Genomic DNA, 15,141 nt, shown 5'->3' on the forward strand with positions numbered 1-15,141 from the left:
AGTCGTTCTTTAAAATATCACAATATTTATTATTACCTACTAAATGTAACTTAATGACTAAAAGGAACATGGAATTCAGCACATGAATGGATGCATTTTCCTTAATTACCCAATATAAATATTTGTGCGAAGTTAAAATCTCCGTTATGTGTAGGTACCTACACGTACCTAACGGTAGATCTACACAAGCAATTACAGCTACAATCGATCGTCAGTAATTATATACTTTGTAAACATTCAAAACCAATATCTTTATGAAACACTATCGGCAGTATTATCTTCAACGTTCTCTAATGCAGCGTTCGATTTTCTTCTCAATCTATACTCTGTAGGCGTTAACATTCCTCTAAGTATAGTCTCGAACGAAATGCGAACCCCTTTTCCGCTCATTTTCCGGTACATTTCCCAACATTGTTTCTCTTTGGGCGTCTCAAATGCTGGTTCATTGCTGGACGGAGGACTCTCGTTCACTTCCAACTTTACATCGTTTGATCCATTTAGAGATCCATTTTGGGTTGTACTGCTAGGGTTTTTATTTTCACATTGCAACTCGGTGGACTCTTCCAGTTCTGTAGAGCTGAAAACAGAAAAAAAATCAGACCGAAGTAGGTATTACAACTGCAGCACCCACAAAAGCTCAACTGCAATATATAGTAGGCAAACTTAATTTTAATAACCGCAAGAATGCATCGTATGTCAGAAATGTTCTAAAGTTACCCGTTTCGTGCACGGTTCACGCGAGTTTTCCCCGCAGCGACTTCTTGTATAATCCGATACTTTACGAAAACATCATGGAAAAGGCATTTCGCAAAATACAATAATAAAGATACCAATCGGTTATTGATGAAGGGGTATATTAAATCGACCGTTTCGCTTTGCGTGATTGGAAGTTACCTATTGCTCAAGTTTATTTTGATGGGCTATTCGGACAAAATTCAACAAAACAAAGTGCACAATTGAAGCACGTAAGAGCGAAACCCCGAAAGTCGTCTAGGGGATGACATATCCTTCGCACGGGCGGAAACTCGATGACATAAGAACGAGAGGTGGTTTAATTTAGAAATAATCTGCAGCTTAGGGATGTTATTGATTGAAAGAAGAGTATAAAATACATATTTGTCGATTTGTTTTACCATTTCATGATTCAGCTTATTACTTTGAAACATGAAAGTAATCGCGAATGCAATTTTATGCATTATCTCGTTGTTTTCATTATAGGTACCAAACCAGAACTCCTGCTGCCAATAAAATAGAAAATCAATGCAATACAATTTATTTTCGTTATCGAGACGAATATATTAATGGCAAGGCCGCAAGGGATGTCTCGACGTTTCTCTCTTTTTAAGTAGGTATCTACTATACATAGACTTGCTATAAAGGTACGCACCTGTACAAAGAGTTACTTTTGGTCCTGAGCAATCGACGTTTCGGTTCTCGGCCATCATCCGTGCCGGTTTCTTGTGTTGTTCGCTTCTCTAGGTTTGCACACTTATCGGAATTGGAACTGTTCAACATTAGGGCGGTAACGACGGATCCACGTCGTGCGGGAAAACTTGCTGAAAAGCTTCGAACGGCGTATATACTCGACTGTTGAAAAGATACTGAAACAATATCATATTTTCTTATAGTTCGCGACATGCGTGACCTGAAGTAACACAGCAATAAATATTTACTATAGGGCATGGCAACAAATAAATTTAAATTTTTTCAAATCGAAAATCGATCCGAGTGTCAATTTTGCTCCCCTAGCTATTTATTCCTCGAAAAATTATAGTACTCATTTCGTGAAACGAGCACTAATTGCCTAACTTTTAACTACGTGTTTTTTGCACAGCTATTTTCTTGTTAAGATTAATCGAATGTAACGGACTTTTCAAAAGCGCGTCAGTCAAAAGTTGAAAGTGGGTTAATGTGATTCATATAAGAAACTACAAAGAACATAAACGGTATCAGCCGATGCAATTTTCAAAATTCGCCAATTAAGTTAAAATTTTTATTAATCTTGTTATAGAAGGAGGAAAAAGAAAATGCAGGAAATAATTAAAATTATGATTACGTGGCATATGTCAATAATCGTTTCAGTTTAAAACATTCGCCCTGTCATTTAACACGCACAATCGCTTGTGCTGCATTAATATTTTATTATACTCCAAAAGAATATTATAGAAGTATTAGCGGCGGCATTATAAAAACAAACACACCTCCCTGGTTCCGCCAGGGAATGTGACAATTTCTAGACCGAAAGCATGCATTAATTTAACGATATTATGATGAATATTGATAATACACGACATTAATAAACCTACTATTAAAGAAATAGGTATGTGGAATCGTTTCTAAAATTGAAGCCAAAGTTTCCTTCTAAATATCCTTAAATTATGATTATAGCGTTTACCGGGCTCGGAAGGGTAAAACAAAACCTGAAACAAAACCACCAACAGACCATAATATAATTTTTTTAGTAAACCGTATGAATTTCGACAAGATAACTAAAAGAGAAAATAGGTCTACAAGTAAAAGTGATTGGCTTAATGGGCCTTCTTCATCATTATTTATTAGTAAGCATTTAATTTTATGAATCTCTAAACTTTACTAACTCACTCTCTCACGCAATTATGCGAAATAAAGTTTCTCACACATAAATTGTAAATGCTAACTCTTTAAAAGTCTCGTTTCGTCTGTCGAAAATCCCCGTTACAACTCCGTCTCACTACCTTTGTATCTCGAAAGTGCGCACTTTGTTACCGCTCTAATTCGGGACATACTTTTGTTCACGCTCGCTATGAAGCGGTATATGTGTGAATTTTCCTATTGAACAATTCCAATTTAAAAATAAAATTTTTGAAATTCTAAAGCCACTGCCCATTACGTGATAAAGGGTGAAGTTTTCTGTAATGTCAAAAAATTAATTTGTTCTGTTCGAATATATTAATCAATAATTATAAATACGCGTTCCTTATGCAAAACAATGAATAATCCGAGTGAAAACAGGACGGGGGAAAAAAGAGACATGTTATATTGCAAATCTACGCTACTCTTAAAATATGACAAATTATTCATTTCAAATTGGACAAAGAAGAGAAAAAAGATTATTATGTGAGTTAGTTATTTACAAATATATATATATTCGCAGGCGAAAGGGGTGTACAAATAATGATATTACTATAATCAAAAATATTACAAATAGGACACTGTAATATATAGAGCTGCAATATCAAGGAGTCGACGAAAAATAAAAATTACCTTTTGCACTACAACTTGCAACGGCCTTGTAGAGCTCAAGAAGGACGCATTCAGACTAATCTATAACAGACAACAACACCAACAAACAAACAGGGGTAGTGAATCGCGCGGCACATAAAATATTGCGTAAGCAATGTTAACGTCTGAGACTGAGGCAATCGGACCTTAAACCGTAATACTCAAAAGCAAAATTTTGCTACGACGTTGCATGGCGCTCTTGAAATGATAAGCTTGCGAGGACTTCTCCAATGCATTTTCCTTGCGCAATATTGAGAAAATCCAAAATTCTGCGGTTTCCTTTCAGGAATATCGACGTAAAAAGCAACAATCAAGAATGTAATAATGAAAAAGAGAGTAAGCCGGAAGTAAGAATCCGAAAAAATGGTTGTTCAAAGCCAAGGGTAATGCTTAATTTTTGGTACATACCGAAAACGGCCTTAGAACTTGTAAAATATGTCCGCAAAAGCGTCATCGAAGTGCAAAATAACAAAAGAAAAACTTCACTAAACTTCTACAGTCACAATAAATAAATAGGTAGACAAAAATTCTAGAGTAACAACTGTGGCGTATACGTTCTTACAAGTAATGGTTGAAGCTCGTTTTATACAATAAAGTGCGTGCGACGAAAATAATTAAAGAGCCACTCTGCACGACCTAGGACGGCAAAATAAAGAACTATTGTAATAATAAATCTACAATAGCGAAAATAAAGAACTAGGGTAATCAAAAATCTACTACAGAAATTAACTTACATCATAAACTATCGGATTGCAAAGAAAATGACGTCGAAACGTTGAGTGATGTCATTGAATAGCACAGTGTGGGATAAATAAAATGTTGTGTACAACGGAATACGGAACGGGATTTAAAGACATTAATTGGTGCATTTACCCCTCGATTTACTACCAACAGAACCTAGTTAACAAATTGGGGCAAAATTCATACCGACCCAGCGGAACATTGGCACGATTTCAAGCGTTATTTTCATGAGATTGAAGCAGGCTTGCTTGTGTTTGCAATACGTACGGACATTTTTTCCGCTAAAGTTTTGCAATCATCACGGAGTTAACCTTACCAGAACCAGGACCATATTTCAAATTGAACCTGTTTTTGTCCAAATATGTAAATTGTTATCAGAAGGGAATATTACCTACTTCAATAACTGTAAGATATTTTACATTTTTTGATTTACTTATATAAAATAGTGGTTGATTATGTTTAGGAATTTGCATCTTAATTTTGTTTGCAATAGTGAAGTAATTTTAATATTCCTAAAGGAATCGACCTATGAGAATAATTTGCAGGAAACACATTGTATTTCATTTATTGATAAGAATCAGATCTAAACAAAAGATTATGGTTATTTCGTTTCATTGAATGGAAATAAGCATTTAATTGCAATGATACCATTCTTTGCTTGGATTAAAATAGTAGGTATTTAGCGTTAACGTGTGTGTATATTTTTGAACAGAAGAAGGTACCAAGAATTTACTATGTATAATTAAATGAAGTTTGGGTAATTAATTTCTAGCATTGGTCACGAGATAGGTATTTCATTTTTTGTTTCCTGTTATGAGCCAAACGGGACAAATCAATATTTAAATCCAACAACTTGAACAGAAAAATGGAATTTGATCGCCTTTGTTTCAATTACTTAATATATTCAAGCAACTTAAACGGCATAGTAAGCAAAGCTTTATAGGGGAGTCCATGGGTGTCCGTGGGCACGGTAACTGCCGAACGCTTGGTCCGATTCGATTCAATCTTTGCACAGTTGACCTATATACCATAAGCCTATTGAAAATGGGTCAAATCCAATGACCTCGTAGGGTTACACAGAAGTGCTCCGTCGCTTTTTTAGATCCGCTTTAGGGGTTTATTAGAGTTCAATTCAAAACTTCCGCAAGGTAAGGGGTGTGAAAATAGTTCTTAGTACTTAAGCTAGCCGGGAGTAAAATAAAAAGTAATTGTCCCAGTAACATTTCTGCTAGTGCCATAAATGTTCAATTTTACTTTGTTCAAGTGAGGTCTTCGATCTCTGTAAATGTATATAACTAAGTCGTTACAATACAAACCACACGAGACATTAGCTAAGATAACAACTCATTCTACTTTATCGAAGATACAAACCACCCAAAGCTAGGATAAGAACCCATTTTACTTTAGCCAAGATCAGAACTACTCAAGATTACGTCATCTTGGGAACTTCCTGTAATGAAGTATGGAAATAAATAATAATAATCTTGTTTTTCGAATGCGTTTGGAAATCATTTCCCTAATTGTTTTGGTATTCTCGGCCAAAATCGATAAAGGTAAGTAGGTATAATTTTGGAACGGCTTTATTGCTTCTTCAATTTTACACCGAAAAGGTGTTTTGATCTATAGAGACAGTGAGGCCATACAGTGGTGTTATTTTCTATTGATACCTAATAGTTGAGACCTAGGTTGAGACTTCCTCTTAGCTGAATCATTTTGTGAGCGTTTGTGCAGTGCTATGGGTTCTTATACGGGAGAGATGTATATTATACACTGCATACATTGGAACCCAAAACCAGGTCTGTAAAAATTAACGCACCGAGAGATATGAATACTTGAGTCAAAAGTACCTATGTCGTTCTAAAGTAGGGGTTACTTTTTCGCTAAACTTGTATACCTACAAGTGCGTTTCCAATAGTTTCAAGCAACCGAAGGGAGCATGCCTCCATTAATCAATTAAAATATTTGTAATCGATATTCAGACGACTGACACTGGAATCTGGATCTTCCCACCCCTGGCGAAGATGCCAAAAACTATGACTAAAATTCAACTTACCAGTTTTCCTTAAATGGAAACTTTTATTAGAATCATCTTTTTCATTTTTCTCTAGCGACGGACCTCTAGAAACAGCAGGCGGGGTTGGTTTCGGTTTCACCTTCTCAGACTCGGGCTGTTCTTCCGTCTCGCTCTCCTCGGGACTGAGCAATGAAACCATGGTGACGACGTCGGGTCCCGTCGTCGTCACGCACCTTTGCAATTTTCTGCTGTTATACTTTTCTTCGTCTCGCTCATCGATCGATTCGCTTTTCGCTAGCTTTCCGCTTTTCTTCTTCGATGCCGATTTTAATCGCCTTTTTACCGGGACAAAATTCAGCTTGGGGGATGGCTTTAAGAGAGCAGGAGATGCGCGGATTTGTGGTGGTCTGGGATTTTCTTTGGTGAAGGGAGTGGAGTTGCTGGTGTTGAAAGCGGAATTGACGCGACTGCGATAGGCGTCACGTTTCGTTGTTGCTGTCATGGGTCGTATGATGACGTTTATCGGCTTGCGTTCGTCCGAAGGAGCGTTTGGTTCGCAGGAAGAACTTCTGGTTAATTTTGGCTTTGGGACCTCCGGCTTTGGACTATTTGATTCTTGAAGTTTCATAGACTCAATTAACGGGACAACTACCACATTCCTGTTTTTGATGTCTTCATTTTTTACAGGAGAATAGATAAAGTCGAGCTGAGCGTCGTCTACGCTGTGCGTTCGCCGCATACGCTTCTGAAAGATGCTCTTAGAGTTTTCGTTGGTTGAGATATGGCGTTGTAATGCGGTCTTTTGCTTCTTTGTGCCATCTGCTGTGCTGTGGTCGACAGAAATGGCACATTCTGAATCCGTCAAGTCGTTAGTAACTTCATCTTCTTGCCTTTCCTTAATGTTGTGCGTTAAAAAAATGTTCAAGTTTTGTTTTTCCTTTTCACGCTCCTTCCATGCTTGTCTAAGACGTTCGGCTAACTCCTGGTGAGATAGTAAAATGGAGTCTTTATTTATGGACGATTGCTTGATGATTTTAGACGTTAGTGGCCTTTTCATTTCTTTGCACTTCTTTGCAACTAAGCCTTCTTCATTATTGCGAATTGACTGTTGCAATACCTGCTGAGCACCCTCTTCGACCCACGCTTGCTTTGTGTGAAGAGCGCTATTGCGAGTTTTTAATAAATTTTTTGTACATACCGCAACGTACGGATCCAAATCGACGATCAGCTTCTCCTTAAAATCCGGAATGTCCTCCGATAGTTGTTTTTTCAGTGTCCTTCGAGACTGAGGAGTTTCGACGTGAAGTGAAAGTTGCCGGATAGGCGCCGATTTTCTCATTTTTCTATTTTTGCTATACTCACATTATACCTAAGCGCACTTTTACTTTAACATAATTTCTAAACTTTTAATAAATTATGGTGCCGTGTGAAACACGACTGTATAAAGTTTCTAAAGTTTGTGTACTCACTCTCTGTTGGCAAAACTTTAACTGAACCACAACAAAACGTGCTTTTCAACCCTTACTCGGATTTTACTCATTTATTATCGATCAGAACTTTCCCTGTCTGCTTTCAATTTTTATCGTTTCACCTGAATATTCCTTGCACAGAAAACCGAACGACAACATTTTTGAATTTGTTATAGACGACTGGTACCTCTGGTTACAAATTTGCAAATTTAACTGCCCTTTACATCGCGATGGCAATAGTTTCTACTTATCAATAATCAATTTACGACTGTAGATATTCTTTGAGGTACCGGTTTTCATTTACCTACATTTACGAACATGTAAATTACCTATCGCGTACCTAATTCACAACTCGTGCGAGGGTTGTCATGGCGTTCTAAAATTTTTCAAGTATGACTCACGTACCGCTTTTCAGTGGACTCATCCATTATTTAGGCGAACCTAATTCGACGCAACGACAGTTTTATTTCAATCAGTTTAATTTTATACCGAGGGGTAAACCGCGATGGGAAATCAGTGTACACGTTTGAGGAAATCTATGGGAAATCATAGGAATTCCGAAGGAACTCCTAGGAAAGCTAAGAATTCCAAGGAATTCCATGTGTATTCAGGAGGAATTCCAAGGAAATCACAGGAACTCCGAGGAAATCAAGGGAACTCTAAAGAAATCAAAGGAACTCGTGCTGCATTTTATTATTTAATTTGGTTTTTTTGGTAATTTTTGTATTTGTTTATGGTATTTTTCTCATTTAATAATGAGTTTTTCTCATTGCAAATAGGTCTATTAAAATATAAAATAGTGTTTCGTCTAAGGTCGTGTCTTTATCCGTCCGTCCGTCCGTCCGCTAACTTTGCGACGCTACTAGTTCTTTATCTTAAGAGCTATTGTTCTACTTTTTTCGCTATTTGGTTCGTTATGGTGTCGAGTCTTGTACCAAGGAAGGAATTTTTTCTGTACCGCTTACAAAAAAAGTTATTGTAAAAAAAACAAAAAAACCGTTTTTTACATGTTCCATAATTTTACACTTTTGCCGTTTATTAACGATCCTAGAGATCGTTTATAATTTTGCATTGCTATCTGTCGCCTGCCGGTTGGTCTCTCCGTCTGTTCCTTTGTCTGTCTGTCCATCTATCTGTCCGTGTGAACGATAACTTTGTTTAGAATGTTCGATCGCTTTTACATCTCCGTGAGTTATGAAGTAATTGCATGAAATTCAATATGGGCATAGATTTAGTCATATAATACGCAATGCCAAAAGTTGAATCGAATCGATTCAAAATTCACAGTGCCCTTTTCGCATCTCGACCATTTATAAACCGAATTGCAAACTTTTTTACTTATAAAAGTATTTGAATGAAATTTGATACATAGGCACTTGGAATAAAGGAAAATCAAACGCCAATTTCAAAATTTGGTTTTGCGCATGCGCAGTGCCAACTTTTTTATTTATGGAAGAATTTAAACGAAATTTGATACATATAGGCACAATAATCGCCGATTTATACATGAATTGCATACAACGTTTTTTCGTCGACTTCACTGGGGTAGGTAATTTTAAATTCAACTACAAGAAATTACAAACTAAATTATGAGCTCCGACGATTTTTCACTAAATTACAGCTATTGTCGTTGCTATAGTAATGTGTTGTTTTATGCTGTACCATCAGTCCTCGTAATCGCAGTGGAAGATTATGTTGCTTGCTCTGCTGCGGAGACGATTTTAACATTATATCCACTCAAATCAAAAGAAACTTATTGGAACGGTTTCGATCAGTTCGGCAATTGATCGAATAAAATGAATTTGAAAGGAGATATTTCCGAAAATGTCACGTTGACATTTTACCTTGAAAAGGTATGTGAAATTAGAATGTAATTAATTCTTTTGCAACTGTACTAAAGTACGTGTATTAACAGTGAAAGATATGGAAATGTTCATCCCTGTGGTCGACGTACTCAATGTTGAAGGTAAAGTAACTGAATACCTTAACAATAAACCTTATCCGAGGTGCTACACATACATCCATCAGGATATGCTTTGCTGAGATCGTTTGGCGACCATACTGGCTGCTGATCTCACTACATTAAAACCGACATTAAAATGGTTAGGTGGATGGAAGTTCTCAGCTGTTGCCGAAAGTGAATTGTTTATATAATTGTCATTTCCCTTTAATAAAATTGTTGTTATGTATAAGTGGTTGCTAACGATTAATGGTTGCTAACGTATAATGGTTGGTTGCTAACCATTAATGGTTGCTAACGATTAATAAGCTTCATCATTGTACTCGTCACTAAGGAGTAATTTATATTGTTATCGAGAGGTCGACGAAAAACGAAATTTGATACATAAGCACTTCGAATAAAGGAAAATCAAACGCCAAGTTCAAAATTTGGTTTTGCGCATGCGCAGTGCCAACTTTTTTACTTATGGAAGAATTTAAACGAAATTTGATACATAGGCACTTGGGATAAAGGAAAATCAAACGCCAGTTTCAAAATTTGGCTTTGCGCATGCGCAGTGCCAACTTTTTTGTTTATGGAAGAATTTAAATGAAATGTGATACTTGGAATTAAGGAAAATCTAGCGCCAGTTTCAAAATTTTATTTTGCGCATGCGCAGTGCCAACTTTTTTATCTATGGAACTATTTAAGTGAAATTTGATTCTTAGGCGCTTGGAACAAAGGAAAATCTAACATTAGTTTTAAAATTTAGGTTTGCGCATGCGCAGTTCCAACTTTCTTATTTAGAAAAGCATTGAAATGAAATTCTTCTTATAAACTGAAATTGAAGTAGCACGTGAAAAATGGATTGCACATGTGCAACGCTATCTTTCATATTTATGGCCGGATTTTTACGATTTTAACAGAAGTTGCATCTTACAAATGGGAAATGAATGCAAGTGGAAATGCGCTTTATGTAAATCGTTTACGATTACCTTTTTAATTTGACACTTGACACTTTTATATTTTTTTATGGTTTACCTCGGGTTTTACTTACCAGGAAATTGTTAAATCAACGGAATAACAATGAAATAATTAAAAAACTTTAAAAAATCAGAGGAACTCACGGGAACTCCAAAAGAAAATCGAGGGAACTCCAAGGAAATCAGAGGTATTTCGTGGAAGTTGGAGGAACTCGGAGGAAATCAGGGAAACTCCGAAGAAATCAAAGGAACTCTGAAGAACTCGAAGGAACTCAGAGGAAATCTAATATTTATAGGAAATCAGTGTACAAAATTTGGGTTGCGGTTTACCCCTCGTTTTATACCATCATGGTTTACAAGTCCGGTAGAGGGGTCCGATAGCTACCTATACGTATCAAATCCATTAACCTAGATGAAATGAAAGCAGTGGAAAAGGGGTGAGCTCGCTTTGCCTATTTTTATTCCTTCTTAAAGCTGAAGTATAGCGAAGGAAGATTCATTTAAAATCGCGAATCCTTGGAGATAATGGTAAAAGACGCGCAGTTAATAATTTGTTACAAGTAGTCAACCCGAAAATAGGTAGGTAGGTAGGTACTAATCGTGTCGCAAATTTGAGCGAATTTGTATTCTTTTCTGAATAAGCGCTTTTTTCAAGTTACTTGCGAATTGATAGGTAATTCGTAGAATAGAGAAAGAAAGTAGACTGTGTAATGACCCCTAACACTTGTTTTACATATAAGAAGCGATTTTTACAATTAGGTATATTATTAAAATTTTATTGCTAATCGGCTAGCTCATTCTGTTATGGAATAAAACTTATAATCAACAACGGAATGAACTTTATTTTTTTTACCTGATGCGCACCGTGCGCTGAGTAACGGACCTTGAATTTGTTGTTAATTTCAAATCAGGTTTCAAGTAATTTCATTGATTTTTAGACTGAGTCCTTGGATCGCATTGGTTGGTATACCCACAGATTAAAAGCTATAGGGACATTTTCTATGCATGCTTTCCGTTTCCTCCTCCGAGTTCACTAGGTGGTCTCAGCATTCCCTAGGTCAAAAGTATATTAACACGTAGGTTTACAAATATGAATAGTATCAAAAATTCGCAATTGTTTTTAATTTGTTGTTATTTCGACTTAAAACCCCACGGTGACAACATTTATTTGGTTTCGCGAAAATCTCCATCCGAGTGTTCCTAAAGATAACACCCCGCTCCGTCAATTTGTACGGGTTCTAGCACAATTTATTCTAAAAATATTGAGATGCCCCAACCTTAGCAATGTCCTGTGAATATTATTGTCGATACATCATGTTAGTTACACAAACTGCCAACCGAAATCTGGTGGGATTACAGAAAAGGGAAAGAGAGCGAAGATGAGACGGATGGAATTTCTTGGAAGACCACATGTGTTTACAATTTCAAACACCTGCAGTGCACTTTTTTCTTAGAAATGCGTGAAATGCAGGGAATGGGCGATTTTCGGGTGGTTTTTAGGGGTATTAGCAGATCAAATTACCGCGTGGCTTGGGTTGGTCAAATAAATAGGATTTAACATGTGTGTTCATGGTCTTTGTCTTGTAACCGGCTGAAGTGTAAAGTACGGCTTGTCTTGAAATATTTTGTGATACCTTAATCATTGCTGTGTGCTTTTGCTTTTTTAGATCAGGTGAGGTATTTGCTTTATTCAATTAATCTATAAATGTGTGTAACTTGAATGCAGATTGTAACACTTTACTTCTGTACTTACTTACTGAATTTAATCACTTGTACCTTTAATGTGTAACCTTTGTTGGTATTGGCAATCATGTTTCATTGTCGGTAGGGCTGTATCTGTGCTGTACATATTTGTGTATTGTGCTTTTTAGTCACTCTCGATTATTTCATTATATTTGCTTATTTGGGACTGTGAGTAATCAAGAGGGAAGTGTGCTTGTTTAGAGGGGATCGAGCTATTCAAGTTTATACGGCCTTGGTGAACCTAACACTAACATTTTCACTCGTTCCGAACCCAACAACTTTAGCCCAGGACTACAGGGTCTCCACTGGTCTTGGGTAATCCTCCCGCCCGGCGAGGTATATTTGACATCTCTTAGTTTTGTCCGATGTATGTGTTGTAATACCTGGGGAATGGCTCGATCCCATTTTGGTTACTCATAGTGTGTTTGTAGTAGTTACCCCGGTTTCGAGAGGGCTCAAAAGTGCTGTACATTGGATGTACATCCAGTAGGAGTACTCCGAATTAGGTTTTCCTGCAATTTTCCTAATTCGTAAGGTAAATGCCGGAGTAGTATAGAACCACTTAAGACCCTCTGCAGGGGCACCGTTTTGGTATTAGCTTCAATATAAACTTAATCAACCATTGCTTTTTACCCATAAAACGCCCTCAGTGCCTGCTAAGATGCAGTTATTACACAACGTAGGTGTCCTACATGACGATTACGATCTTAGTGCACTCGGAGTGGCCCCCGAGTGACAGATTCTCGCGGGAAATGTCGAGAATATTCAAATAGGCAGCCATGTTAGTGTGGCATTCCCGCTACTACAGAATATGGTCCAATATCCCGGTGTGACTTGAAGTTGGCGTTAGCTCGCCGAGATATTAGGAGGCTAAGATCATCACAATATTCTGAAAATATTCCTCTAGGAATATCTAAACAATTTTAGAATATCCGTAAATATATTAGAATTTACAGAATTTCATAGTAGGTACCTATATCTTATGTCCGCCCACAGAATATTCTAGGAATATTCGGCTAAATATGTAAGATGATTTTATTCTAGGAACATCTGTAAATATATGCTCAGAATTTATAAATCTTTGTTCTCCGTATATTCGCAATCAATATTGTCTTAAAAAATTATGGTTTAAACATTTAATATCAAAAAATGTTGCACATATGACATAATAGAAACATTTGATCATGATACTCGTATTTATTTCACATTAAAATTTGTATGACTCCACCTTCACCTAACAAATTATGAGTTTAAAATCGAGTTTAAAATACGTCACAAAATACGCATGCTTACTTTTCAGAACATTAACTTCCGTGAAAAGCAACGAATGTCCTATTATTTTATGTCAAGTTTCAAAATGTTTTTATTTCATTTTCAAGACACTGAACGGCACGACCTGAGAAAACAACTGGCGAAAAAAAGTAACATAATAACGCGGAGGACTATAGGAAAGAAAAACGAAACGCTTTCTCAGCATCTGCGTACTACGATTTGCCGCCCCACGTGATCACGCTAACGCCATTACCTACTTGGAATATTTTCAATGAAATACTAATGATATTTTACATTAATTATACATTAAAATATCTGTTGTAGTATATTGGGGAGTAAACAGAGACAAAATTAACAAAGTAGGAGTGCCACCCTAAATGTCTTCATCCAAACTTGTCAATACACTACGAACCTTCGCTAAAATTATTCCTGGAATATTCTTTAGGAAATAATCATGGAATATATAATATAAATATTCCTTGAATATTCACTTTATTCTAAGTATATTTAGAATATTCCTGAGAGATTCTAGATATATATTCATTTAGGGGCGATTGTAAGAATATTCATAGAATATCAGGGCTATAGCTGATATGGGTACTTAATTCCGTCACAGTATCGATTCAAGTGTCGCACAAAAAATCACTCGGCGCTGTCCAGATTTTTCCGGGAAAGTCTGTCGTCGAATGTTCTCCGACAACACCTATTTTCCCACTTCTTGGCATATATCTATATCGGTACTCTTTATGACGCGAATTTTTTCCACCAATGAAAAAATTCCCCCCATCCAATGAGAAATTCGTTGATCCCTATAACTTAAGTCAATGTTGACCACTTTTCCGTTTATTCAGTAGAAATTACAATGCTAAAAAACCAAATAACAGCGATTGCTGCGTAAACAAAACAGCCGTAAAACGTAGAGCAGAGACCACACCATGGAAACGCCACAGCAAATAAGATAAGGAGTAATGCCATTCGAAATGCTATAACTGATGAGGCCGTGCTTGGACAACTTTCTAGCAGCGAAACTATGAGGAAGGCGATATACAGGGTGTTACACGACCGTTCGAAAAAAAAAATCGGGTTGTAGAGGGCATCAAAACAAGCACTTTTTCCAAATAAACCGAGGGTCCAACGTGTTTCGTTTGGGAGCCACCCCCCAAAGAGTGTTGAAATCAGCATTTCTTCTTTAATTTTTTTCTCAGCAACCATAAGAGTTACAAAGTCGGGTGGCATGTCTTTGAATAGGTTTTTGGGTATGCTCTTTCCGATTTTGCAATTTTTTTTTCAAAATTCCTACCCCTAAAGGGCGCACCTCTAAACTAGGGTGCAAAAAAAAATTCTGATTTCGACGAAATTTGGTATCTGGGGGTTTTTAACATGAAAATCACGAATCTGAAATTAGTTTTTGAAAATTCGAAAAAAAAAGTTCCACTGCAATTCTTGGCGGGACAACGAAAATAGAGATAATTCCACGAAATTTGTTGTGTACATACTAAACGAGGTAAGGAACAAAACTGTCGAACAGTTTTTTAAAATAACTTTTCAAACAAAAGTTATACTCATTTGAATGTTGGTCCTTCGGGTCGCGAAGTGTCCCAAGCCTACTAGTAAGCCATAATTTCGCATGTGTTGGTTGACAATGTTGCAAAAACAAAAGATTAACGGTTTGAGTCGATATTTTGTTATTTGGAATTAATTCGGTCATTAAATGATTAA

At 36.7% G+C, this 15,141-nt stretch overlaps 1 protein-coding gene across 1 annotated transcript; it reads right to left on the minus strand.

Annotated features, from left to right (window-relative positions):
- Positions 1-38: 38 nt before the first annotated feature.
- On the minus strand, positions 39-7,457 carry LOC116173516. Its single transcript, XM_031491026.1, has 3 exons — positions 6,056-7,457; positions 1,388-1,601; positions 39-577 (listed from the first exon to the last, which is right to left on the minus strand). Exons 1-3 carry the CDS (start codon positions 7,353-7,355, stop codon positions 253-255), a joined length of 1,839 nt encoding a protein of 612 aa, XP_031346886.1. The 5' UTR covers positions 7,356-7,457; the 3' UTR covers positions 39-252.
- Positions 7,458-15,141: the final 7,684 nt, after the last annotated feature.

Source organism: Photinus pyralis, unplaced genomic scaffold (genome assembly GCF_008802855.1).
Source record: "Photinus pyralis isolate 1611_PpyrPB1 unplaced genomic scaffold, Ppyr1.3 Ppyr1.4_LG6, whole genome shotgun sequence".
In the NCBI taxonomy this organism is placed as follows: Eukaryota; Metazoa; Arthropoda; class Insecta; order Coleoptera; family Lampyridae; genus Photinus; species Photinus pyralis.